The sequence below is a fragment of the Loxodonta africana genome, chromosome 2, assembly GCF_030014295.1.
Source record: "Loxodonta africana isolate mLoxAfr1 chromosome 2, mLoxAfr1.hap2, whole genome shotgun sequence".
In the NCBI taxonomy this organism is placed as follows: Eukaryota; Metazoa; Chordata; class Mammalia; order Proboscidea; family Elephantidae; genus Loxodonta; species Loxodonta africana.
This window is the reverse complement of record NC_087343.1, coordinates 25633327-25659381: the sequence shown is the minus strand read 5'-3', so window position 1 is coordinate 25659381 and position 26055 is coordinate 25633327. Positions and strand designations below refer to the sequence as shown.

At 36.1% G+C, this 26055-nt stretch overlaps 1 protein-coding gene across 2 annotated transcripts in view; it reads left to right on the top strand.

Moving 5' to 3' along the window:
- CDH12 (cadherin 12) overlaps positions 1-24406 on the top strand; it is a 362543-nt gene extending 338137 nt beyond the window's left edge. For both annotated transcript variants that reach the window (XM_064270834.1, XM_003407877.4), the window contains 4 exons: positions 12178-12299; positions 15439-15556; positions 20274-20525; positions 23817-24406. In XM_064270834.1, coding sequence (XP_064126904.1) covers positions 12178-12299; positions 15439-15556; positions 20274-20525; positions 23817-24316 — 992 coding nt within the window. In that variant the 3' untranslated portion in view covers positions 24317-24406. The remainder of the gene's footprint in view (positions 1-12177; positions 12300-15438; positions 15557-20273; positions 20526-23816) is intronic.
- Positions 24407-26055: the final 1649 nt, after the last annotated feature.

Below are 26055 nucleotides of genomic sequence, written 5' to 3'. Positions count from 1 at the left end.
AAAGGTATTCAACTGTGTGGATCATAACAAATTTTGGGTAAAATAGTAATTCCAGACCACTTACTTGTGCTCATGAGGAATCTGTACTTAGACAAAGAGGCAGTTTTTGAACATAACAAGGGGATACTGTGTGGTTTAAAGTCAGGAAAGGTGTGTGTCAGGGTTGTACCCTTTCACCATACTTATTCAGTCTGTATGTTGAATAAACAATCTAAGAAGCTGTACTATGTGAAGAAGAATGGGGCGTCAGGATTGGAGGAAGACTTATTAATAGCCTGAGTTATGCAGATGACACAGCCTTGCTTGTTGAAAGTGAAGAGGACTTGAGGCACTTACTGATGAAGATCAAAATCATAGCCTTCAGTAGGGATTACAGATGAACATAAAACAAAAGCCCTCGCAACTGGACCAATAAGTAGCATCATGATAAATGGAGAAAAGATTGAAGTTGTCAAGGATTTCACTTTAATTGGATCCACAACCAACACCCATGGAAGCAGCAGTCAGTAAATCAAAAGATGCATTTTGTTGGGCAAATCTGCTTTCAAAGAGCTCTTCAAAGTGTCAAAAAGCAAAAATGTCACCTTGAAGACTAAGGTGCTCCTGACTCAAGCCATGGTGTTTTCAATCACCTTATTTGCATGTGAAAGCTGGATGGTGAATAAGGAAGACTGAAGAAGAATTGATGCCTTTGAATTGTGGCATTGGTGAAGAATATCGAGTATACCATGGACTGCCAAAAGAACAAACAAATCTGTTTTGGAAGAAATACAAACAGAATGCTCCTTAGAAGCAAGGAGGTAGAGACTACATCTCACAGACTTTGGACATGTTATCAGGATGGATCAGTCCCTAGAGAAGGGCATCATGCTTGGTAAAATGGAGGGCCAGTGACTGAGAGGAACACCCTAGACAAGATGGATTGACTCAATGGCTGCAACAATGAACTCAAACATGGCAACAATTGTGAGGATGGAGCAGGACAAATTAGTGTTGCCTTCTGTTGTGTGTGGGTTTGCTATGAGTTGGAACTGACTCGACAACATCTAACAACAAATATATATATACACATGCAAATGTATACTGTATGAGTTTATGCCCTCCTTGTCTTCCCCTCTCATTAACAAAAATAATCCAGAGAAGAGGAATTTTTTTTTTCAGTGTGTTATGATATTTGGCTCAAGAGGACAAAATCAAGTATTATTACGAAATGTGAAAAGACCTGGAGTTAGAAAACCAAAAGGGAAGAATATGCTTGACATTTCTCAAGCTGATAGAACTGAAGAAAAAAATCAAGCCTTGATTGCAATATTGAAAGATTCTATTGGCAAAAAATTGAACAATGCAGGTAGAATCAAAAGAAGATGGAAGGAATAAACAGAGTCAAAGTAACTAACATAATGGGTTGACACTGAACCATTTCAAGAGGTAGCGAATGATCAAGAACCCATGGTAGAGAAGGAAGAAGCCCAAGCTGCACTGAAGGCTTTGTCAAAAAACAAAGTGCAGGAATTGACAGAATACCAACTGAGATGTTTCTACAAATGTATGCAAGGCTGGAAGCTCTCACCTGGCTATGCCAAGAAATTTGGAAAATAGCCACCTGGTCCATATATGTGCCCATCCTAAAGAAAGCCAATCCAATGGAATGTGGGAATTACTGAGCAATATTATTGATATCACATGTGAATAAAATATTCCTGAAGATAATTCAAAAAGAGTTGCAACATTTCATTGATGGGGAACTGTTAGAAAGCCAGGTCGGTTTCAGGAGAGGATATGGAATGAGGGATATCATGGTTGATGTCAGATGGATTTTGATTGAAAGCAGAGAATACCAGAAAGAGGTTTACCTGGTTTTTATTGACTATGCAAAGCCATTCAACTGTGTGGATCACAACAAATTATGGACAACTTTGTGAAGGACGGGAATTCCAGAGCACTTAATTGTACTCATGAAGAACCTGTACATAGAACAAGGGACAGCTGTTCAAACGTAATAAGGGACACTACATGGTTTAAAATTAGGAAAGGTGCATGCCAGGGTTGTATCATTTCATCATACTTTCTTAATCTGTATGTTAAGCAAATAACAACCTGCGATATGGAGATGACACAACCTTGCTTGTTGAAAGTGAAGAGGAATTGAAGCACTTACTGGTAAAGATCAAAGACTACAGCCTTCAGTATGGCTTACACTTCAACCTAAAGTAAACAAAACTCCTCACAACTGGACTAATAAGCAACATTCTGATAAAAGACGAAGAGACTGAAGTTGTCAAAACTTTCATTTTCTTGGATCTATTGTTAAAGCCCATGGAACCAGCAGTCAAGAAATCAAAGCATGTATTGCATTGGGCAAATCTGCTGAAAAAGACCTCCTTACAATGAATAAAAAGTAATATAGAATCATAAACTATTAACATTTTTTTTTTCAGTGTATGTGTCTAGAATTTGATTATTACTGACAGGTATTAGCTACTTGGGGTATAAAATCACCTCTTTTTTTTAGTAGAATTGATATTAATGGGTATTACATACTTCAAAGTAATAATTCAATGTTTCTGTGTTTATATTAAAAAGAGTCACTTGGGAAGCATTTTGAGAATTACAGATAGTTTAACACAAACTGAATTGGCATCTGTAGTGAGGTCTGTTCGAACGTGGGTGAATTGAAGGAAAATATGTTGACTATCAGGATGTAGATGGGTCAAGATTCAGAGAGGTTTCCTGTTATAATAACTGTATCTGATCACTGTTTGTGTCTCACTTCAATATGTTTTTGAAAGTTAATTTATTCTTTTATATATTCAATTTTCTCATATATACCAGGCACTGTGTTAAACTGTATGGGTTTAAATGTTACATATTTCCTGGCCTCAAGCCCCTGTATTATGATATTGCAAATATTTAAAGTCAAGATTTTCATTGGAAAAAAGGATCTTGATTAGTGGTATTTTTAAAGATTACTCTTTTTCTTTTTTAGATCATTTAACCTCCCACAGACAGCACAGAAGGTAATACTTGGCTTTTAGCATAGGTATGTGTGAATAATTTAGATCTTTTTTAGGAATAGGAAACCCTGGTAGTGTAGTGGTTAAGTGTTATGACTGTTAATCAAAAGGTCAGTAGTTTGAATCCACCAAGGGTGCCTTGGAAACTCTATGGGGCAGATCTACTCTATCCTGTAGGGTCGCTATGTGTCAGAATCAACTCGATGGCAACGGGTTTGTTTTTTTGGTTGTTTTTAAGGATAGCTCAGTCTAGCTATAGAGCATACCACTGTAACTTAAACAGACCTATTATTAGACATGGCTGTGCTTAACACATAATTTCAAAGTGAACTCATTTAAATAGCAAAGCCAAAGAAACTATTTTTTGCAAGCAGGATCATTATATCCTGCTCAGTTTGCACTATTATAATTCAGTTTCTTGGTAAAGGCTGTTTCCATTATTGAAGTTGTTGTAGCTGAAATTTAGCCCATGGTAACAAAATTAAATTTTTAGATCCGGTCGTTGTTCAAAAGCAGATGTCATTCCTAAATAAGGAAGCAAAATAATTTCACTGCATTTTAGTATAATGGAAACCTGTGTTTCTTAGTACTTTGCAGATTTTGAAACATGTTCTATTACACCTGTTATTTGGTTTTTGAAAAGTTTTATGGTTCAGATGATAATTCTTGAATATTTACCATGTGATATTTTAAAAAAAAAAAAAAAAACACTACCTTGATCCTTAAAATTATGCCGTATAACTGTGACTCATTAGAGTTAAGTGATCATCAGGAAGAGTGTCTTCTTGGTCTTTGACTTAATTAATACAGTACATGTCACAAGGCAGTGAACAATATAATAATGAGACTTCGATTCCAGTGTTGATTCTGCCATAAATCATAGGGAAAGGCAATGCCAAAATTTCCCACCTATAGATGGGTATTTATAGATCTGTGATTTTCAAACTTTTTTAGATTATCAGGAGAATTTGTCAAAGGAAATCTTAAGTAGAATCCTGATATACTACATAAAAAAGACTACAAATGAAACCAATGACTTTGCTTTTGGTGAGAGCCGCTTACCTCAGAGATAAATAGCATAACAATGATAAATTTATATAAATTCTAAATTCCTGTTATGATCTACAACTCAGGATTACTAGGATTTTCTAAAGGTTATACAGCAATGAACCAACCAATTGCCATTGAGTAAATTTCAACTTATGACAACCATATATGTGTCAGAATATAACTTTGCTCCATTGAGTTTTAAGTGACTTCTTTTGAGAAGTAGACAACCAGGCCTTTCTTCCAAGAGTGTCTCCGGATGGACCCAAACTCCCAACCTTTTTGTTAGTAACTGAGCATGTTAACCATTTGCACCACCCAAGTTAATAGTGAGCCCATTTCCAAAAGAAATTTCTGATTGAAAGTTTCAAAGGCAGCACCTATATATAGCACCTATATATATATACATATATGTATATATCATCCCACATGTTTTACAGTGAGACTGATAGTCCTTCTATCAAGAAGTCAGGTGTATCTTTCCTTTCCTTGAATCTCGAAGGGGCTGGTGACTGACCTGACCACTAAACGTTCAGCAGGAGTTTTGCTATGTGACTTCTGAGGCAAGGTCATAAAAGCAACAGTATGTGCCTGGATTTCTCTCTTCTTTGGAAATGCTGGTCCTTGAAATTTAGTTCATGCTCTGAGGAAGCCAGGCTACATGACGGGATTGTAGATGTATGTTCCGATATTCATCCCCAGCTAGGCTTCCAGCAAACATTCGGTATCAAGCACCAGGCACATGAGTAAATGAGCCTTCAGATGTTTCCGTCTAAATGAGCACTAAGTAAGGGAGCAACAATGGTCTCCTTTTCTCTGAATATATATTTTAGAATTTTTCATCTTCAGGTTAAGCTATACTTTGCTGCATAACAAATTATCAGTTTGTTTAAGTCATGAATTCCACAAAGGTTCATCCAAAAAGGATGGCTTAATATCTGCTCAATGATATTTGGAAGACTTGACAGCTGGGGGGTGGAATCATCTGAAGGTTCATTTGCTACAGAAGCCCAAAGGCACTGAAACCATTATGAATTTCTGCATCTAACCTACCAGCTGCTCCATGGGAGAAAGATGTAGCAGTCTACTACTGTAATAATTTATAGCCTTGGAAACCCTATGGGGCAGATACACTCTGTCCTATAGGGTTGCTATGAGTCAGAATTGACTCAATGGCAATGGGTAGGAGTTAAATAGATAAAGTTACTGCCATTAATTTTCTAAACTCTAATCTGTAATATGACTTAGTTGTCTATTTTTTTTTAAGGAACCAGATAATTGTCAAAGTGTTTCTCTAATAGACAATATATAGCATAAATTAAAAGCATGAACTCTGGACCTGGGATTTGAAACCCAGCCTTAAGTATGATTTTTGGAAAAAGTTACATTCTCCCTTTGTTTTGAAGAGTTTCGTATATGTAACGGGGATAATAATAATAGTACCTACTACCTCAGAGTTGCAATGAACCCTAAGTGAATTGATCTGTGTAATGCCTTTAAACATTAGTATGTTGTGAGCATTATATCCCCCACGTGTCTGCCAGTTTGTCATACTGAGGGGCTTGTGTGTTGCTATGATGCTGGAAGCTATGCCACTGGTATTCTGATACCAGCAGGGTCACCCATGGAGGACAGGTTTCAGCTGAGCTTCCAGATTAAGACAGACTAGGAAGAAGGACCCAGCAATCTACTTCTGAAAAGCATTAGCCAGTGAAAACCTTATGAATAGCAGCAGAACATTGTCTGATATAGTACTGGAAGATGAGCTCCCCAGGTTGGAAGGCACTCAAAAGATGACTGGGGAAGAGCTGCCTCCTCAAAGTAGAGTCGACCTTAATGACGTGGATGGAGTAAAGCTTTCAGGACCTTCACTTGCTGATGTGGCATGATTCAACATGAGAAGAAACAGCTGAAAACATCCATTAATAATTGGAACTTGGAATGTACAAAGTATGACTCTAGGAAAATTGGAAATCACCAAAAATGAAATGAACTCATAAACATCTATATCCTAGGCATTAGTGAGCTGAAATGGACTGGTATTGGCCATTTTGAATCAAACAATCATATAGTCTACTATGCTGGGAATGGTGTTGCACTCATCATCGAAAAGAATGTTTCAAGATCTATTCTGAAGTACAATGCAGTCATTGATAGGATAATATCCATACACCTACAAGTAAGACCAGTTAATACGACTATTATTCAAATTTACGCACCAACCACTAAGGCCAAAGGTGAAGAAATAGAAGATTTTTATCAGCTGCTGCAGTCTGAAATTGATCAAACATGCAAAATCAAGGTGCCTTGATAATTACTGGCTATTGAAATGTGAAAGTTGGAAACAAAGAAGAAGGATCAGTAGTTGGAAAATATGGCCTTGGTGATAGAAACAATGCTGGAGATTGAATGATAGAATTTTGCAAGACCAACAACTTCTTCATTGGAAATACCTTCTTTCACCAACATAAATGATAACTATACACATGGACCTCGCCAGATGGAACACACAGAAATCAAATTGACTACATCTGTGGAAAGAGATGATGGAAAAGCTCAATATCATCAGTCAGAACAAGGCCAGGGGCCGACTATGCTCATCAATTGCTCATATGCAAGTTCAAGCTGAAACTGAAGAAAATCAGAGCAAGTCCACGAGAGCCAAAATATGACCTTCAGTGTATCCCACCTGAATTTAGAGACCATCTCAAGAATAGATTTGACACATTGAACACTATTGACTGAAGACCAGATGAGTTGTGGAATGACATCAAGGACATCATCCATTAAGAAAGCAAGAGGTCACTGAAAAGACAGGAAAGAAAGAAAAGACCAAGGTGGATGTCAGAGGAGACTTTGAAACTTGCTCTTGAGCATCGAGCAGCTAAAGCAAAAGGAAGAATTCATGAAGTAGAAGAACTGAACAGAAGATTTCAAAGGGCCTCTCGAGAAGACAAAATAAAGTATTATAATGACATGTGCAAAGAGCTGGAGATGGAAAACCAAAGGGGAAGAACAGGCTCGGCATTTCTCAAGCGGAAAGAACTGAAGAAAAAATTCAAGCCTCGAGTTGCAATAGTGAAGGATTCCATGGGGAAAATATTAAACGATGCAGGAAGCGTCAAAAGAAGATGGAAGGCATACACAGAGTCATTATACCAAAAAGAATTAGTCAATATTCGACCATTTCAAGAGGTGGCATATGATCAGGAACTGATGGTACTGAAGGAAGAAGTCCAAGCTGCTCTGAAGGCATTGGCGAAAAACAAGGCTGCAGGAACTGATGGAATATCAATTGAGAGGTTTCAACAAACAGATGCAGCACTGGAGGTGCTCACTCATCTATGCCAAGAAATATGGAAGACAGCTTCCTGGCCAACTGGTTGGAAGAGATCCATATTTATGCCTATTCCCAAGGAAAGTGATCCAACCAAATGTGGAAATTATAGAACAATATCATTAATATCACATGCAAGCAAAATTTTGCTGAAGATCGTTCTTAAATGGCTGCAGCAGTATATTGACAGGGAACTGCCAGAAATTCAGGCCGATTTCAGAAGAGGACGTGGAACGAGGGATATCATTGCTGATGTCAGATGGATCCTGGCTGAAAGCAGAGAATGCCAGAAGGATGTTTACCTGTGTTTTATTGACCATACAAAGGCATTCAACTGTATGGATCATAACAAACTATGGATAACACTGCGAAGAATGGGAATTCCAGAACATTTAATTGTGCTCTTGAGGAACCTTTACATAGATCAAGAGGCAGTTGTTTGGACAGAACAAAGGGATACTGATTGGTGTAAAGTCAGGAAAGGTGTGTGTCAGGGTTTTATTCTTTCAACATACCTATTTAATCTGTATGCTGAACAAATAATATCAGAAGCTGGACTATATGAAGAAGAACAGGCATCAAGACTGGGGGAAGACTCATTAACAACCCGCATTATGCAGATGACACAACCTTGCTTGCTGAAAGTGAAGAGGACTTGAAGCACTTACTAATGAAGATCAAAGACCACAGCCTTCAATATGGATTACACCTCAACATAAAGAAAACAAAAATCCTCACAACTGGACCAATGAGCAACATCATGATAAATGGAGAAAAGATTGAAGTTGTCAAGGATTTAATTTTACTTGGATCCACAATCAACAGCCATGGAAGCAGCAGTCAAGAAATCAAAAGACACATTGCATTGGGCAAATCTGCTGTGAAGGACCTCTTCAAAGTGTTGAAGAGCAAAGGTGTCACCTTGAAGACTAAGGTGCACCTGGCCCAAGCCATGGTATTTTCAATCACATCACATGCATATGAAAGCTGGACAATGAATGAGGAAGACCAAAGAATAATAGATGCCTTTGAATTGTGGTGTTGTCGAAGAATATTGAATATACCATGGACTGTCAAAAGAACGAACAGATCTATCTTGGAAGAAGTACAACCAGAATGCTCCTTAGAAGCAAGGATGGCGAGACTGCATCTTACATACTTTGGACATGTTGTCAGGAGGGATCAATCCCCTGGAGAAGGACATCATGCTTGGCAGAGTACAGGGAAGTGGAAAAGAGGAAGACCCTCAAAGAGGTGGATTGACACAGTGGCTGCAACAATGAGCTCAAGCATAACAACGATGGTAAGGATGGCACAGGACCGGTCTGTATTTCATTCTGTTGTGGATAGGGTCTCTATGAGTGGAGACTGACTCTACGGCACCTAACAGCAACAACTAACAAGCATTATATGGTATTAGGTATTAGTGCTGTTGTTTGTAATAATTTCCAACTTCTTTAGAATAGTGAGCCAAGCTTAACCAAATTGTTAATTTTATCTACATTTTTGGTACATAAATAATGGGTACCAACAACAGAGGTAGAGCTGGATAACCTCCACAAGGTAAAGTTGATAGTAAAAGAAAATAGTTACTGTCTTTTGAGCAGTTAGTTACTGTATACCAAAAGTGATGGAAAATTTCTAAATCACTATCTCATGTAACATCTGTGTGAAGGGCTTATTAATATTACATATTTTATATTAAAAAATTAAAAAATGAGTTAAAAAATTTAAATAACTTGATTAAATGGAGCCAGACCTTTTCTACCAACTAAAGTAATACCCTGTGACCTATATATATATATATTTTTTTAAATGTATTTTTGCATCTTACGCAATGGTTACTAATGCATCATCCATAAACATACCCCATACTATAAAACATCAGTTGTCCTTATTTTATCCTAGCTGTGCCTGTGCCTGCTGCAAAATAATATATTTCATTGTGTCATATATGTGTATGTGAAGATTTCTGTCTTAGTTATCTAGTGCTGCTATAACAGAAATACCACAAGTGGAAGGCTTTAACAAACAAATCTATTTTCTCACATTTTAGGGAGCTGTAAATCCAAATTCAGGGATGCAACTCTAGGGGAAGGTTTTTTTCTCTGTTGGCTCTTGAAGAAGGTCCTTTTCTCTTTTGATATTCTACTTCTGGGCAGTCATAATATGGTTTGGTTTGGCATCTCTATTTCCCCATCTCTGCTCTCTTGTTTAACCCCTTTTATATCTCAAAAGAGATTAACTCAGGATACACCCTACACTAATCCTGCCTCGTTAACATAACAAAGGTTATAATCCCAAATGGGATTATAACCAGAGGCATAGAGGTTAGGATTTACAAAACATATTTTTGAGGAACATAACTCATTTTCTTATGTTTTTATTTCCTGTTGATGTTGTTAGTTGCTATCAAATTGATTCTGACTCATGGAGATGCCATGTGTGCAGAGTAGACCTGCACCATAGGGTTTTCAAGGTTGTGGCTTTTGGAGGCAGGTCACCAGGCCTATATTCCAAGGCACCTTCGCATGGGTTTGAATTGCCAACCTTTTAATTAGCAGTGCTTAACCATTTGTGCCATACAGGGTCTTCAAGCCACCGCCTAGGGTATTTTTTTCTTTTTTTTTTTTTTTAAATAAATATTAACTCAGTAGGATATTCTAGATTTGTCAAAGTTACTCATGTGGTAAGATTTTGGATGCGTTCTTTAAAATAATCCAGAAAGAAGTTTGTAAAAATACTGTAAGTCTTCAGTGCATGACATATTAAGAATTTAATATTTAATCAATAGGGAAGGTGTGATAGAATAAGCATGGCCTTTAGATTCGTATACTCCAGAGTTTGAATCTTAACTCCTCATCTTACTTGCTAAATGGCTTTGGCTGGGCAAGGTCATTCAACAACTTGAGATACAGTTTATCTATCCGTGAAAAAATAAAGCATAATAATTGACTTCATAAGGTAAAATTTTACGGTAAATAATATAAAACAAATACATTATGTTTGGCCTTATTTGTTTATTTTTATAGTTTTCTTCAATACATGACAGGGATATAGATAATAAATCATTATGGAGGTCAAAACTTGGGATGGGATTTCATCAGAGACATATTTTTAATCCAAGGCTCTTTTTAATACTGTTGGAAGGAGTTATTCCTTAATATAATTTTGCTTAGTATTTTCTTATTACCAGCAAGGAATTTCAGGATGTCCCTAGCTTGCTGTAATCGATCTCTTACTTCTACTGTCTTAAATTTATTGTTCTAATTTTCATATATGCGAAGCCCTCTCTGCTTCATTCTCCTTGTAATTTATCATTCTTTTTCCCTAGGCAAAGCTTCCACATCCCAGGAGGGGCCATTTTGAGAAAGTAATTTAAATATGTAGATAATCCTATTCAATAATGTTTTACTTCTATGAGCACACACAGCATAGAAAATCTTTTTTATCCAGTAAAAACATATCACTATTGGTGAAAAGTGGTTCTGTTAACTAATCCTGGTGTTAAGGTTAGGTCTTTCTACTAGAAAGGCGCTAATCAAAAAGATCCATCTTCATCAAGTTAATTCCAACTCATAGCAGCCCTATAGGACAACGTAGAACTGTCCTATAGTGTTTCCAAGACTGTCATTATTACAGAAGCAGATAGCCACATCTTCCTCCCATGTAGCAGCTGGTGGGTTCAAGCCTCTGACCCTTTGGTTAAAAGCTAAGCAGTTAGCCACTGTGCCACCAGGACTCCTGCAAAGGCCCTATACTTGTTATAAAATGTCAGTTAAATGGTTGGTCTTATTTTGGTGGTTGAGTTTCAGGGATAAATCCCTATGCGGTGCAATGCTGGAGCATTGGTTGCACAGTGGTTAAGAGCTCCTCTGTTAACCAAAAGGTCTGCAGTTCAAATCCACCACATGCTCCTTGAAAACTCTATGGGGGCAGTTCTACTCTGTCATATAGGATCTCTGTGAGTCAGAATCGCCTCAACAGCAATGTTTTTTTTTTTTTTTTTTCCATTTGTTTTGTTTTGTTTTTTGGGTGCAATACTAGCATTCTGACAGTTAATTTTATTATTATTATTATTATTGTACTTTAGACGAAGGTTTACCAAACTAGCTTCTCAGTAAACAATTAGTACACATATTGTTTTGTGACATTTGTTACCAATCTGACAACATGTCAACACTCTTCCTTCTTGACCTTGGGTTCTCTATTACCAGCTTTCCTGTCCCCTCCTGCCTTCCCGTCCTTGTCCCTGGTCTGGTGTGCCCCTTTAGTCTCATTTTGTTTTATGGGTCTGGCTAATCTGTGGCTGAAGGGTGAACCTCAGGAGTGACTTCATTACTGAGCTAAAACGGTGTCCGTGGGTCATACTCTTGGGGCTTCTCTAATCTTTGTCAGGCCAGCAAGTCTGGTCATTTTTTGTGAGTTAAAATTTTGTTCTTTGTTTTTCTCCAGCTCTGTTTGGGAGCCTCTTATGTAATCCCTGTCAGAGCAGTCGGTGGTAGTAGCCGGGCACCATCTAGTTGTACTAGACTCAGTCTGGTGAGGGCTGTGGTATTTATGGCCCATTAGCCCTCTGACAGCTAATTACTGATGCTTTTATAATCCTTATTCATCCTTCTATCATCTTGTAGTTGGTATAACAGCCTCAGAGTTTCCCATAACAGAAAGGTTTTTTTGGATTGTATATCAAGACAGTTTTTAAAAATTTAAATACTATTTGTTGTAGAAATTATAATTGATCAAATTTTATAACTTTCTTTTTTATGTTTTCTACAGGTAACCCATTATTAACCAGCAAAGTCAATGTACTCATTAATGTTCTAGATGTCAATGAATTTCCACCAGAAATATCTGTGCCGTATGACACAGCTGTGTGTGAAAATGCCAAACCAGGACAGGTATTGTACCAATAATGTTAATTGACAAACGGTATAAAAATCCAACATCTGCATGTGTTTTAGGTTATATAGCCTTACCTGAATACATACACACATACTCATACATGTAGTTTTCTGGATCAGCTGTCTTCATAAAATATACCACAAGAAATATTAAACTCTTATAAGTTAATAATAGAAAGTATGGTTGTTGAAGTAATGCCACAAAAGATAAAGAGTTGGTGGCCTAGTGAATATTCATTGTATGGCTAAAAGGTCTACGATTGTGGACTCCGATACATTTGCCCAGTTCCTTATTGTGGAATTTCTAAAGAACATGTTACTATAAACTCAGTGAGCAAAAGACTTTAGTATCCTTTCTCCCAGAATATCTCTTGCTTTGATTGCATGTTTTCTTGAAAGGATGAAAAAAAGTTCTTAAGCTTACAGGAAAAGTAAAGCCTTTCTCTCTGTTGTCTCAAGGAGAACATCTACATTATGCAAAATGCCTTAAGTACATTTTCCATATTAGGTCAATATTGCTGTTGTGGGAGGCTCTGGCAGGTAGACATTATGGGGGAAGACCACGTAGTTAAAGGACGTTATTGTCAAAGTCCTAGGTTCTATGTGAAGTGATGGTGGGTAGCAGTTTTGTTTCTCTCTTAAACTACTACAAATGAACGAATGGAAGAATAATATAAAGAGAATCAGGAATGGGTAAATGATGAGAGTGTGTCCTGAAACAAGTATATGACTAATCCAGTACTGTTTACCTAAGTTCCAAAGGAAAAAATGCATCAGTATTTGAATTACAACATGAATGATTTAGTCATATTTTCCCAAATGAGAAATGCTTCTTGCTTCCTTTGGAATAGGCACAGAAATGTGCTTAAAGCTTTAACTCTTTACACCTTTGCTGAACCCCTCATTTACATTGATGAGCCAACTGCCTAAAGGTCTGAAACAGTAGATGATTCATAAAAAGTTTGTACACAAATGAATAATATTATTTGGGAAGTTAGAACAATTTTACCAAAATCCTACAGCTTAGGGATTTTCCACTTTCTGGACCACTATCAGTTGGAATTGACCTGATGGCAGAGGGTCATACAAAAAAAAAAAAAAGAGCCAGTCCTTGATTATTAGGTGATTAGGGAATTAATGATTTCAGATCAATCAGAATTGTGTAATGTGCTAAATGAAAGGGTTTTTTTTTTTTTTTGGAAATACAGCTCCATTTAACACTTATATGTTTGTCTAGTAAATTAAAAGAGTTGAAAAGCTGGGATTAGTAGAAGGTACTAGAGATCAACTTGATTTTCCTGTATCTGTGAAAAGTGGTGAAGAGTCTATTGAATTCTTGCAGGCTTTTTGCTACTGGGCCACACTTACGTATGAAGCAGAGCTCTATTGGTGAAAAAATGTCTCAGAAGTTTTCAGGGCATGTACTTTATAAGCATTTTCTATTTTTGATCCTAGCCATCCTGCCTCTGGTCTAGGAACTATGCAGAGGAACTCTCACTCTCTGTTGGACTATAGTAGAATACCTACCTACCTACCTAGCTACCTGCCTATCTATCTGTCTATGTATGTATGTATGTATGTATCTATGTACCTATCTATCTGTCTATCTATCTATCTATCTGTCTGTCTTCTATCTACCTATCCTCTATCTATATCTATCTACCAGGAGAAAGAAAAGAGAGAAATATGATAATATATAAGTGATTAAAAACTCATAGTGGAGTTGTCTTTCCCTAAGGTAGTAACTCCCAAGTGTTAGTTTCAGATAACCGCCATTCTACAACAAAATTTTCATTTGTGTATGCTGCTTCAAAAAAATGTGTCTTTGTTCTAAAATTACATCCTTTCACCTTTTTGATGTTAAAAAAACCCCATAAATAGTTTTAATTTAGTAAGTATTGATGCTAGAAGATGAGAGTTAAAAACAAAACAAAACAAAAAAAAAAACACAAAATGAAAATACCTCGACAATCAGTTCTTGATCCCCAAATAATTTGCAGAAATTATAGTGGTGAAATATAGTGATAAGAGGGCATTTCTGTGTGAAGAAAAGCTAAAGTTGCCACATTCCCTTATATTGCCTTTAGTGTTGAATGATGAAAGTCTTACCTATGACAATGCAAAAGGGTGAAGGGATCCTGGGCAACCGATTCACAGTAATACAAGGAACTGAGATTGACACCAGTGGACAAATGTCTTAAACTACTTACTTCCAGTACAGCACTTGAACACTCAAACTCTTGGTGATGCATACTTTTTAAAACGTTTTTCTTTTTTAGATATAGCTACATGGGAAGTTAGCTCACAGACATAAGATTGAATTTTAACTATAAAATCAGAACAAAAACCAGTAGACAAATCATATGTTTAATTTTATCAATATAAGATAGCTTAATGCATCCTTTAAACACCAGGTCCAGAATACAGTACTCGGAATCCAAGGTCTCCTTCTGAAAAATTCTATTGAAGGACATCCTATTGAAGCACTAGAATTTTAGCTACAAGATACACAACCTAAAGGGACAATTTAGGGAAAATTTGGAATGGAGTAGATAATACTTACTTTTATAAAAAAATCTATGACAACATATTTTTCCCTACCCAAGGTGAGGTAGCAAATGTAACAACAAAAACAGACACACATTTCTTTGTTTCTCTCTTTATTATTGTCTTATTTGTTTTATAAAAATAAAATTCATTCTCACAAATGCACATGTACTAAAATTTTGCTATTGCAAGGTCTTTTAAATAATCAGAGGTTTTGTTTTCAGTAAACATTTTTACAATTTAAATGAAGAAAGCATTTATTTCATCTAGTTTAAAATGCAACAAGTGCATCTTAATTTTATTTTGTTTATTAGGGAGAATTTTCAATGCTGTTAATGTTTTTATTTAGGCAGAGATTGATTCAAATTAGTCCATTTGTTGTAATCTTACCTGCCAGTATTACCTGTGGATGTTTAGAGCTGTGTTTATAAAAATTATTTGTAAATAATAGGTCCAGTGACATGAATCCTAAAGGTGTTATTTCTATGTATTTGCATACTTCATCAAATAAACCTATTAACCTGGGGTGTAGAGTTCCCTTTGAAAAAATTGATGGCCGACTTCAAGTTTAATCTCAATTTTGTTTCAGACAATTCAGATAGTCAGCGCTGCAGACCGAGATCTTTCACCTGCTGGGCAGCAATTCTCCTTCAGATTATCGCCGGAGGCTGCCATCAAACCAAATTTTACAGTCCGTGACTTCAGAAGTAAGTTTAAACATGCAAAAAATTACCTCTTGTCACGTAACTTTGTAAAGGGACACACAAGTGGAATTCAATGTTTTTCCTCAAAGTACTCAAATTCATACAATATGGAAAGCCATATTGCAAAATTTTATATTGAACAGCAAATTAAATATTTAACCTTACAGACCAGATGTAATGAGGCCAGTTACGTCCACTGAAAGTGTGGACAATTCCCTGTTGAGTGTAGTAAAAAAAAAAGGCTATCTGGAAAATTGTCTGATATCTCTCTTAAATGTATTATTAGCGTCACATGCACACTGCTTTTGCATACAGACAGGAAACTTCCTAATTACTGTCTGATTGGAATAATCCATGGCACAGTACAGGTTAAAAATACAAGCTTTGACATTAGAATAATAGAGGTTTGCACTCCAGCTCCATCGTTTTTTAAATATAATATCTAAAATTGTACTAAATAACGCCAACCTCACAGTATTTGCATTAAGTGAGACAATGTATGCAAACCTTTAACACATGTCTAAAACATACTGCTTGTAAGATTGTTTTTATCTACTATCCCTGCCATTATTTCCACGCTTATACCACTACGGCCACCATCACTGTAACTACTGCTACTGTTACTATTACATAGGCTATTATTTGAGCCACTATGGAAAAAAAAAATATGTATTAGGAATATTTACCTTATTAACTTCCATGACCTTTGTTGTTTTATTGTCTTTAAGTTTCTATATCCTATAATTAGAGATTTAAAACACTGGAGTTTATAATGCAGAGTTATGAGTATCAGATTGTACTCAAAGTGTGGTGTTGGTGAAAAGTATTGAATATTCTGTGGGTTGCCAGAAGAATGAATGTATCAGTCTTAGAAGGAATACAACCAGAGATCTCCTTAGAAGCAAGGATGGCAAGACCTTGGCTTGCTCGTTTTGGACACATCATTAAAAAAGACCAATCACTAGAAAAGGACTGAATGATAGATTAGAGGGTGAGCAAAAACAGGGAAACCCTCAATGAGATGTACTGACACAATAACCACGACAACTGACTCAAACACACCAATGATCATGAAGATGAAACAAAACTGGGCAAAATTTTGACCTGTTATACATAAGGTTGTCATGAGTTGCAGCTGACTTGGTGGCACCAATAACAATGAGTATAGGATTAGAACACACACATAAATACATACAAACAGACATATCACCCACACATTTTGAAAAAAGATAAATTCTACACTTACAGAAAAAATGAACTCTATGTGATGATGATGGTGAGGAGGGGGAGGAGAATTGATAGAAGTCAAAGAATATTTTAAGAAACTTTATTTGGTGCAAATGATAAATAATTAGGGAAAGAAAATCAGGGTCACCAAATTTTGTTAGTGAAGGAATTTTAGTGTGGTTTGGTGAAATTTTTTTTTGTGAATTATACACAGTAATATGAAGAATGGCTACAAACGATGCAGGGTCCCAAACATGAAGGACTTTTTAAGTAGAATGACCACATAATTTATCATCGAAACTGGAAACTTTTGAGAATTGAAATGGGAGCTATTAATAATTTTAAATCAGGGCAACACACATTAAAAAAAGCTGTCCAAAGCAAACCAAACTATGAGGTTGCTCTAACATAGACCATTTTTTGAAAAAATAATTTATTTTTGTAGCTGATGTTGAGAGTATATACAGCAGCATATACACCAATTCAACAATTTTTGCATGTATAATTCTGTGACATTGACTACATTCTTCAAGTTGTACAATCATTCTCACTCTCCTTTTCCAAGTTCTTCCTCTCCCGGTAACATAAACTCACTGCCCTCTAAGTTTCCTATCTAATCTTTCAAGTTGCTGTTGTCAATTTAATTCCATATAGACAGATCTTAAAAAAGTACAGAGTTCAAGGCAGACATTCTTTACTAGTTAAGCTAAATTATAGTATGGTTTTGAGAAGACTTCAAGAGATATTTTTGGTTTAAAGTTAAGCTTTAAACATTATCTCAGAGTAATAGTTTCAGGGGTTCATCCAGCCTCCATAGCTCAGAAAGTCTGGAGCCTATGAGAATTTTCAATTTTATACAGCATTTTTCCCCTTTTGATCAGAATTCTTCCATAGAAAATTTGATCAAAATGTTCCATAATGGTAGCCAGACACCATCCAGTTCTTCTGGTCTCATGGCAAAGGGAGCAGTTGTTCATGTTACATTCCATTTCCTCCTCCTGTTTCAGACTCTCCTTCTTCCTCTGTTGCTTCAGGTGAATAGGGACCAATTTTTGTTCCTTGAATGATTGCTTGCAAGCTTTTAAGACCCCAGCCACTGCACAACAAACTAGGAGGTAGGACAGAAGTACTAAACGCCGTATTAGGCCAATTAACTAGGATGCCTCATGAAGCCATGGCCCTAGACCTCCAAAGCAAGAAACCGAATCCACTGAGGTGTTTAGTTGTACACAAGCAGCCTCAGCAGCTACTCTTATTGTTTTTGTTTTCTTGTTATAAATATATCTATCACACAACTGTTGTTGCCAATTCAGCTTTTTACAGGTGTACAACTTATCGACAGCAATTAAACTAATCAGCTGTGCAACCCTACCCTTAACCCACGTGATTTTTCCTTCACCATAACCCACCCCACCATAAGAGCTTAAATTCAATGACTTGAGAAGCCTTTTCAAGGTTTAAGCAAGGAATGGCGTGTTCAGATTTGTATTTTGCATGCAGCATAGAAAAAGCCATTAGATGGAGAAAAGGCTGATTATGACGCTCTTGCGGTAATTGGGTGACACAGTGTTAAATTAGTGGCTGTGGGGGCGAAAACAGTAAGTGGAGGTAGGATTTATAGAGTTTAGTGCTAGATCCACTAAATTCAACCTGGGATTATGAGAGAGAAGAAGAAGATGAATCAAACTTCCAGATCACTGACTTGGATAAGTAAGTAGGCCATCACACCATTCACTAAACTTAAGTGTTGACTATGTTCGATCGTTGGATGTTTGCTGTAGAAACTAAATCAGCTTAATCATGATAATAAGGACCAGCATGGTGTATCCTCAGATTCTGAACTTGAACTTGCATTTGCCGCTCTTCTGACATTTACCACATTCCCCGTTTTATTTTAAATTATGTCTGTAAGTGAAAGGTTTTTGTTTTGTTTTGTTTTTAAAGTGGATTGAAATGATTTTAAGGGCAGAAAAAGGTTTAGCATAGTTTTTTCTTCCCAGTGTGGGAAACATAATGAATTTTGTGTGATCCGTTCTCAAGAAACAATAGCAGATTGAAAATAAAGATAATTGGCTAGTCTGGTTCTTGACATCAATTTTGTTCAGGAATACCTAATCCCCTCAAGATATTAAGTAAAGATAAACCAACTTCTCCTTCTGACTTCCTATTTTTATTAATCATTTTCACTCAGGTTTCGAACTTTAATCATTGACTGGCCTTTTCCTGAACCTCAAATATTGATCTACCAATTGTTGAAGATTTCAAAGTAATTTCACCTTGCCCCAATTTTTGCTTCCCTAACTGTCGTCACGAGTGCCTAGAATCTTTAACTCATTTTGGGAATGTTTTAACAAACTCATGTCTGATATCTTGGTCTTTTATTTTCAATTTTCAAAACTTCTCTATACAATAATAAAATTTACTAATATCACATAAAGTTTTCCCACCTTGGTGTTTCCTAATGCAGTGCGTGTAAACAATTGCCTAAATTTTGGTTGTTGAAATTAGTGTCTAAATTAAAAGTAGAACTGAATATGATAGAAATAGTAACACTTTACAACAGCCCTGTCTTGCAATGATGATATGATTTTCTAAAATCATTTTATTTGATTGTCAAGTGTGTGTCATGCATGGTGATATTAACCCAGATATTCATAGATTTTCTAAAAATACCAAAGTGTTTCTAGGAATTATTTTAATAGACACAAAAAATAAAATATTGTGAACAGAATGTTTCTGCTTATATGTGTAGAAATAAACTAAGTGAAGAGCAAAGACCTGTAAAATAGCAGTTTCAGTAGAAATATTAATTATATTTGTATAAATGTAGAAGTATTTCATTGCCTTGCATTATTCCAAGTAAAAATTGCTATCTTAGGGTTTTATTAGACTATAAATATTTTTTAATTATGTTTAAATGTCAATTGCTATAATTCATCATGTTAATTTTTTAATAATATTTGTAATACTATTTTCACTCCAACTTTTATTCTTCTAACTAATATAAAAGAGTGAAAGAAATTGCATATATAACAGATTTGGAAAAAAAAATCAAGTTTTATCTAAACTCTGAATCAAGTTTTGCTATATTTGAAAGAATAAATTCTTAGATATTTTATACATTCATACTTTGTAATCATTTCTCTTCTATCATGTGAAAAAACATGCACACAAATAGTTTCTTCTCAATGAGATTTTGATGTCAGGGAAAAAAGAAAGGGATCAACACAACATGTTTTTTTTTTCTACAGTCTTTCTAAATAGGAATCTTAATTTTGTATACCAGACAAGATTAATGTCCTTCTTCCCTGAAGGATCATTTTCATTGCACTTGATTACATTTTGGTGGTTTTCATAACTACTAAAGAAAAAATTAAAATATGGATCCATTTTACTGATTCAAGAAGAGCTCCGTACTTTGAACAGATATTAACTTTAAGATTTGACATGAAGCTCACAGTAACCATCTTATCATAAATGTCATGTTTTGTAGACAACACAGCTGGAATTGAAACCCGGAGAAATGGATACAGCCGCAGGCAGCAAGAGTTGTACTTCCTCCCTGTTGTAATAGAAGACAGTAGTTATCCTGTCCAGAGCAGCACCAACACAATGACTATTCGAGTTTGTAGATGTGACTCCGATGGAACCATCCTATCTTGTAATGTGGAAGCAATTTTTCTGCCTGTAGGACTCAGCACTGGGGCTTTGATAGCAATCCTACTGTGTATCCTTATACTTTTAGGTTGGTTTCGATACTAATCACCTTTCTTTCTCTCTCTTCACTCTCTCTCTGTCTCTCTGCCTCTTCTCAGTTCACCATGTAAACCCATTTTTCTGCGTTGAGATGACACATCTATGAAAAATTTAAATTTGTATTAAAGTCATTTTTGTAGTTTGTACCTCAGAGATATATATTATTAGAAAAAAATAAGTACGTCATCACAAAATATACAAAAATACGGTTAAGTCCTAGGAGATTTTCAAGTAATAGTAGTTTGCAGACCTCATCACAATGAAATGCATAGCAAATATCCATTTACAATGAAGGTTTCTTAATTCATTCTACATACTGGTAATTCCCATTGTATAATAAGAGATTATGTAACTTTTTTAAAAAAAGCTAGATGGACAACAGTTCTCTAAAGAAAGAAAAGAGGGATGAAAGAAATAGGGAGATAGAAGGCAGCCCCCAATTTATTTATCTTTTTCTTTTTAAACTGCCAGCCAGAAGTGATTCTTCTTTCACTTTCTAATATCTATTCACATCAAAATTCTAACCATCCCCACTAGAACAGAATAGAACAGATTAAAATATCTGGGAGCACTGAGAAGAAAAAGGCTGAAGGTAAATATATCCTGTAACAGAGTGAATATAAACCTACTTCTGGGGTTTCCCTCTTCCATCAACTGCTCTGCTGACTCCATTTCACTTACTAACCCTCTGCCTGACTCACAGAACCAGAGATAAGTTTTCTTTTTTGCCTCTCATCCCTTTAAATTCAAATGAAACAGATAAATGGTTGGGAACCGCTATATAACCACTTGATATATGCAAGTTTATTATTTTAAAAAAGTTATTCTGACAAATGCAAACACCTTTATTTCTAGGGTACAAAACAAGAAAAATTAAAAAAAAAGCATGAAACATGGAATATGGCATTGCACAATAGTTCACAGAAAACATTCCTGAGTTAGAAGCTCATGCTGGCCTTACAGGGTGAAGTTCTAGTCTAATTTGCTTGGTGGAGTCATTAATTCCAGAGCCCTGGTGGCACAGTGGTTAAGAGCTTGGCTGCTAACCAAAAGCTTGGCAGTTTGGATCCACCAGCCAGTCCTTGGAAACCCTATGGGGTAGTTCTACTCTGTCCTGTAGGGTCACTATGAGTTGGAATCGACTCAATGGCAGTGGGTACTCCTAGTAGTAGTATTTATTAATTGCAGACAACAAGTGACTTGGATGTGCAGGAAAAAAACATTCCTTATATGCTTATAATTTATAACAAATTATCTCTGGCATCTGTTTGTGCTGATATCAGAAACATTAGAATGGCAAATTCTGAGTAACAACAAGCTAAAAATCAAACCAAGCCCTTGGCCGTCAAATCAATTCCTACACATAGCATCTCTATAGGACAGAGTAGAACTGCCCCCATAGGGTTTCCAAGGCTATAATCTTTATGGAAGTAGACTGCCACATCTTTCTTCCATGGAGCAACTGGTGGGTTCAAACCACGTACATCTGGGTTAGCAGATGAACGCTTAACCATCCAGGGCTCCTTCAAAATAACAACAGCACATGTAAAAATGAATGTGATCAATTAGGTCTTTAACTTCAAATCAAGTTTTCCTCTCTCTTCCTCTTCTCCTTTTAAGAGTGGCAAGTCCCAGATCATTTCTATATCCACCTGGAATGACCTGGCGTATTCGAATGCTTGCCTCTGGTCTCTTTGGCCATACTGCCGTGTAGTCAGCAATGGACTCATGTCACTGTTATCGTGTACTGCCATCTGCCACTCATGTATTGATATACTTTCTGAGTGTCTACAGTGGAACTGCGCTGTATCAGGTGCTGTGGATTTGCTGGAGATACAGTAGTGAGTGTCGACCCCCATTGTTCTATCGTAGAATTTGATTAAAAATCTATCTGTTCTTTGACCTCCTTAATGGATCCCAGACTCTTGTAGGCCTTCCAGTTGCTTCTCAGCCATTTTCATGCTCTTCTTGGGGTGAGGGAAAGCACAGGAATTTTGGGGTGCCTTGGACTCTTTTAGGCATCCTTTCAGGACATCTGCCCAGTCCCTTCCTCAGCAACGACTACTCTAAACCCATCTCATATGCAGAGCTTGACTATGAGGCTTCCAGTGTCTCTTGTGTGGACAGACAAAAATCTCTTCGGTTCTGAGAGCTCCCTAAGCTCTGGGAGGAGTGTCAGGGCTAGACACGGCTCCAAAGACCATTGTACCTAATTTCTAAATATTTTTCTTCCCTCCTTCCAGTTGGTCAAACTCTAAACTTGGAGGAAGAAGGATAAACCGGCTTTCATCATTATACATTCTTTACTTTCTAATTCAATGACTGGAGTATTCCAAACTCTGCCCTTTTAAACCAAATGCACCCTGATTTTTAACCTGTTGTTACCACAATGGAGTAGAAGGGGAAACATGACAAGCAAAGCTGACCACTGACTTCCTCATTTTTACCTGTGCCCATCTATCCCTAGAAGACAGCAACACCATTGTTTTAATGTCCAAACTGTTGTGAGGTGACTGAGAACAAAGAAGGATTTCTATCAAGAAAGTATATAAATTAATGATTTCAAAAATATTCTATTGCTTCATGAAGTTGACCTGAATAACAGACATTTGGTTTTGAAAATATCTCCATATAGCAGGACGTAGATTTGAAATTAATGAAGGAGTTTAGTTCATACGACTTGTGAAACTAAGGTCCTTTTATTCTCTCTTTTTTCCTCCTCTTCTTCCCTCTTCCTCCTTTCCTTAATTGGTCTCTCTCTCTCTCTGTCTCTCTGTCATTCTTTGTCTCTCATTGCTTTTAAAAGTAATCATTATAGCGAAGATTTGGGTTTATTTAATTAGAAACAATATTACTACTGTGAAATGTAACTCTGAATGATTACTATGTTATTTATAGGCTATAATATTCAAGTTTAATTATATCAACTCTATACAGTTTTACATACAGTTAGAAAGACACCTATGTTCTTTATTTTCATTTTTGTTACATAATTTTTACTTAACATTTAAATATTGATATGCCATGGGTTTCTAATGTTTCATTTTGTGAGTAATTTTGCTATGGTTTCTTGTTATTTACAATTTAAGATGAAGTTGAGTTTTAGAAGGAAAAATTTTGAACACGTATATAATCTTTTCTGATTATAGTATGTTAACTTTGAGAAAATTATAAAAGATCACTAAGGAAACTCAACCCTGATCAGTTTTTAATTTTTATAAGGGGATGCACTGACTTATATCCTGCCTGTTCTCAAATGGCAATGTTTTTCTTGTTCTAGCCATAGTTGTGCTGTATGTAGCTCTGCGAAGGCAGAAGAAGAAAGACACCCTGATGACCTCTAAAGAAGATATTAGAGACAATGTGATCCATTATGACGATGAAGGAGGTGGGGAGGAGGACACCCAGGCTTTCGATATTGGTGCTCTGAGAAATCCAAAAGTCATTGAAGAAAACAAAATTCGCAGGGATATAAAACCAGACTCCCTCTGTTTACCTCGTCAGAGACCAGCCGTGGAAGATAACACAGATATAAGGGATTTCATTCATCAAAGGCTGCAGGAAAATGACATGGATCCCACTGCTCCACCATATGACTCACTGGCAACATATGCCTACGAAGGCAACGGATCTGTAGCGGAATCCCTCAGCTCTATAGACTCCCTCACCACCGAGGCGGACCAGGACTACGACTTTCTGACCGACTGGGGACCCCGCTTTAAAGTCTTGGCAGACATGTTTGGAGAGGAAGAGAGTTATAATCCTGATAATGTCACTTAGGGAAAAGTGAAGGCTAAAACACAACCAAGAAGAGAGATTAAAAAAAAAAAAAGAAAGAAGGAAAAAGAAACACAAATAGAACTCACACACACGCACGCACACACACACACACACACAAGCTTTATAAGACAAGATTTCTTTGATTATCTGGTTTCTTGCAAGTTGCTTTATTTATCATTTTGTCAGTTTTGGTTTATTCCGCCAACACAAGATAGATCCTGTAATATGCACTTGTTTTGTTTTCTTTTGTTATTTTGGAAACATTCTGAGACAAGCTCAGGCCTATTAAATACAATTTACTGACATGACAACCTAGAAGGAAGATAGCTATCTGGCATCACGGTGGAAGAGTGTTAGATTTTTCTTAATTCCACTAAAGTGCCTATTGAAACTCTTATCATTTAAAGTGGTGTACAGTACACTCTGCTGTGATGGCATTGCAGGATTCACAGATAAAGAGGACATAAAACAAAACACAGTCTTCATGTCAAGGAGCAATAGCAACACGCTGACTCTTCTAATTCTTTCTGAGGAAAAAAGAAGACTACTCTGTGAACTCCATTTTCTTATAATTCCAAATTCTTTTTTTTTTTTGAACTGTATACCAAAACATGTTTGTTTTTTCCTACCCCTCCAGAAAATTGAAATAAATGTGACATTACCAAATTCAATATGTAAATCTGGAATTTGAAAAGAAATATTTGATCTTATCATTAGTTCAGATTAAAGTAATTCATGAAAATGTTCCTTTTTTTCCAAAAAATAAAATTTAAAAAGGAAATTAAAAATATCGCTCTTTATAAAGAGAGGCCTCAGGGCTCAAACTCCATGTGAAAATAAATATTGGTTTTGTTTAATACTGTACTGGTGTGTGGAAGGTTGGTTTTAAAAAACTATTATATCATTTAAGCTTTCAGTCACGGGTAAAATTTCAAGTTGTCTTTCTATGAAATTATCTGGGGATAAAATGTCATTCATTTAAACATGTGGAAAGAATTCTTTGTTGAGCTGAGAAAATAAAATACATGTTCAGTGTGACATACTTTGAAGTAATGCAAGACAGGTTTATAGCATGTCTAAAAATAATTATATATTAATGAGCAGATAAAAAATCAGGGATTTTACAAAGATCAAACCAACGATATGAATCTTAAAATGAATATGACTTCAAAGTCAGACAGCTAATTCACTTACTTCATTAGCTTGGGTTTCAATTTTGTGAATGCCATTAATATACAGAAGTTGAGAGTTGCCTCTTTGCTCTATCATTTACAATTCAAATCTACATAATCCCCTACGACTCCACATAAAGAACTTTTATTTTTTAATTTGATGTAGATTTTTAAGGGATATTAGGTTTCATAGCCATATAGATAAAACATATTCATATACTTTACTTGACAGTAAATTATACACTATCTAGAAATGCATGTAACAAAATAACTAATAACAAAGTGATAATATATTTTCTTAATATGATAAGTATACAAATGACTACTGACATATAATATTATTCATTAGAAAAAAAAGTGGTTTACAGATTCGTCCTAAATATATGGTTCATATTATTGTTGTTACATGCCATCGAGTCAATTTTTGACTCATAGCAACAACAGGTGACAGAGTAGAACTGCTGCACAGGATTTCCTAGGCTGAATCGACTCGAAAGCACTGGGTTTGGTTTCTGGTTTTTAATCTTTATGGAACCCTGGTGGCACAGTCATTAAGTGCTACTGCTG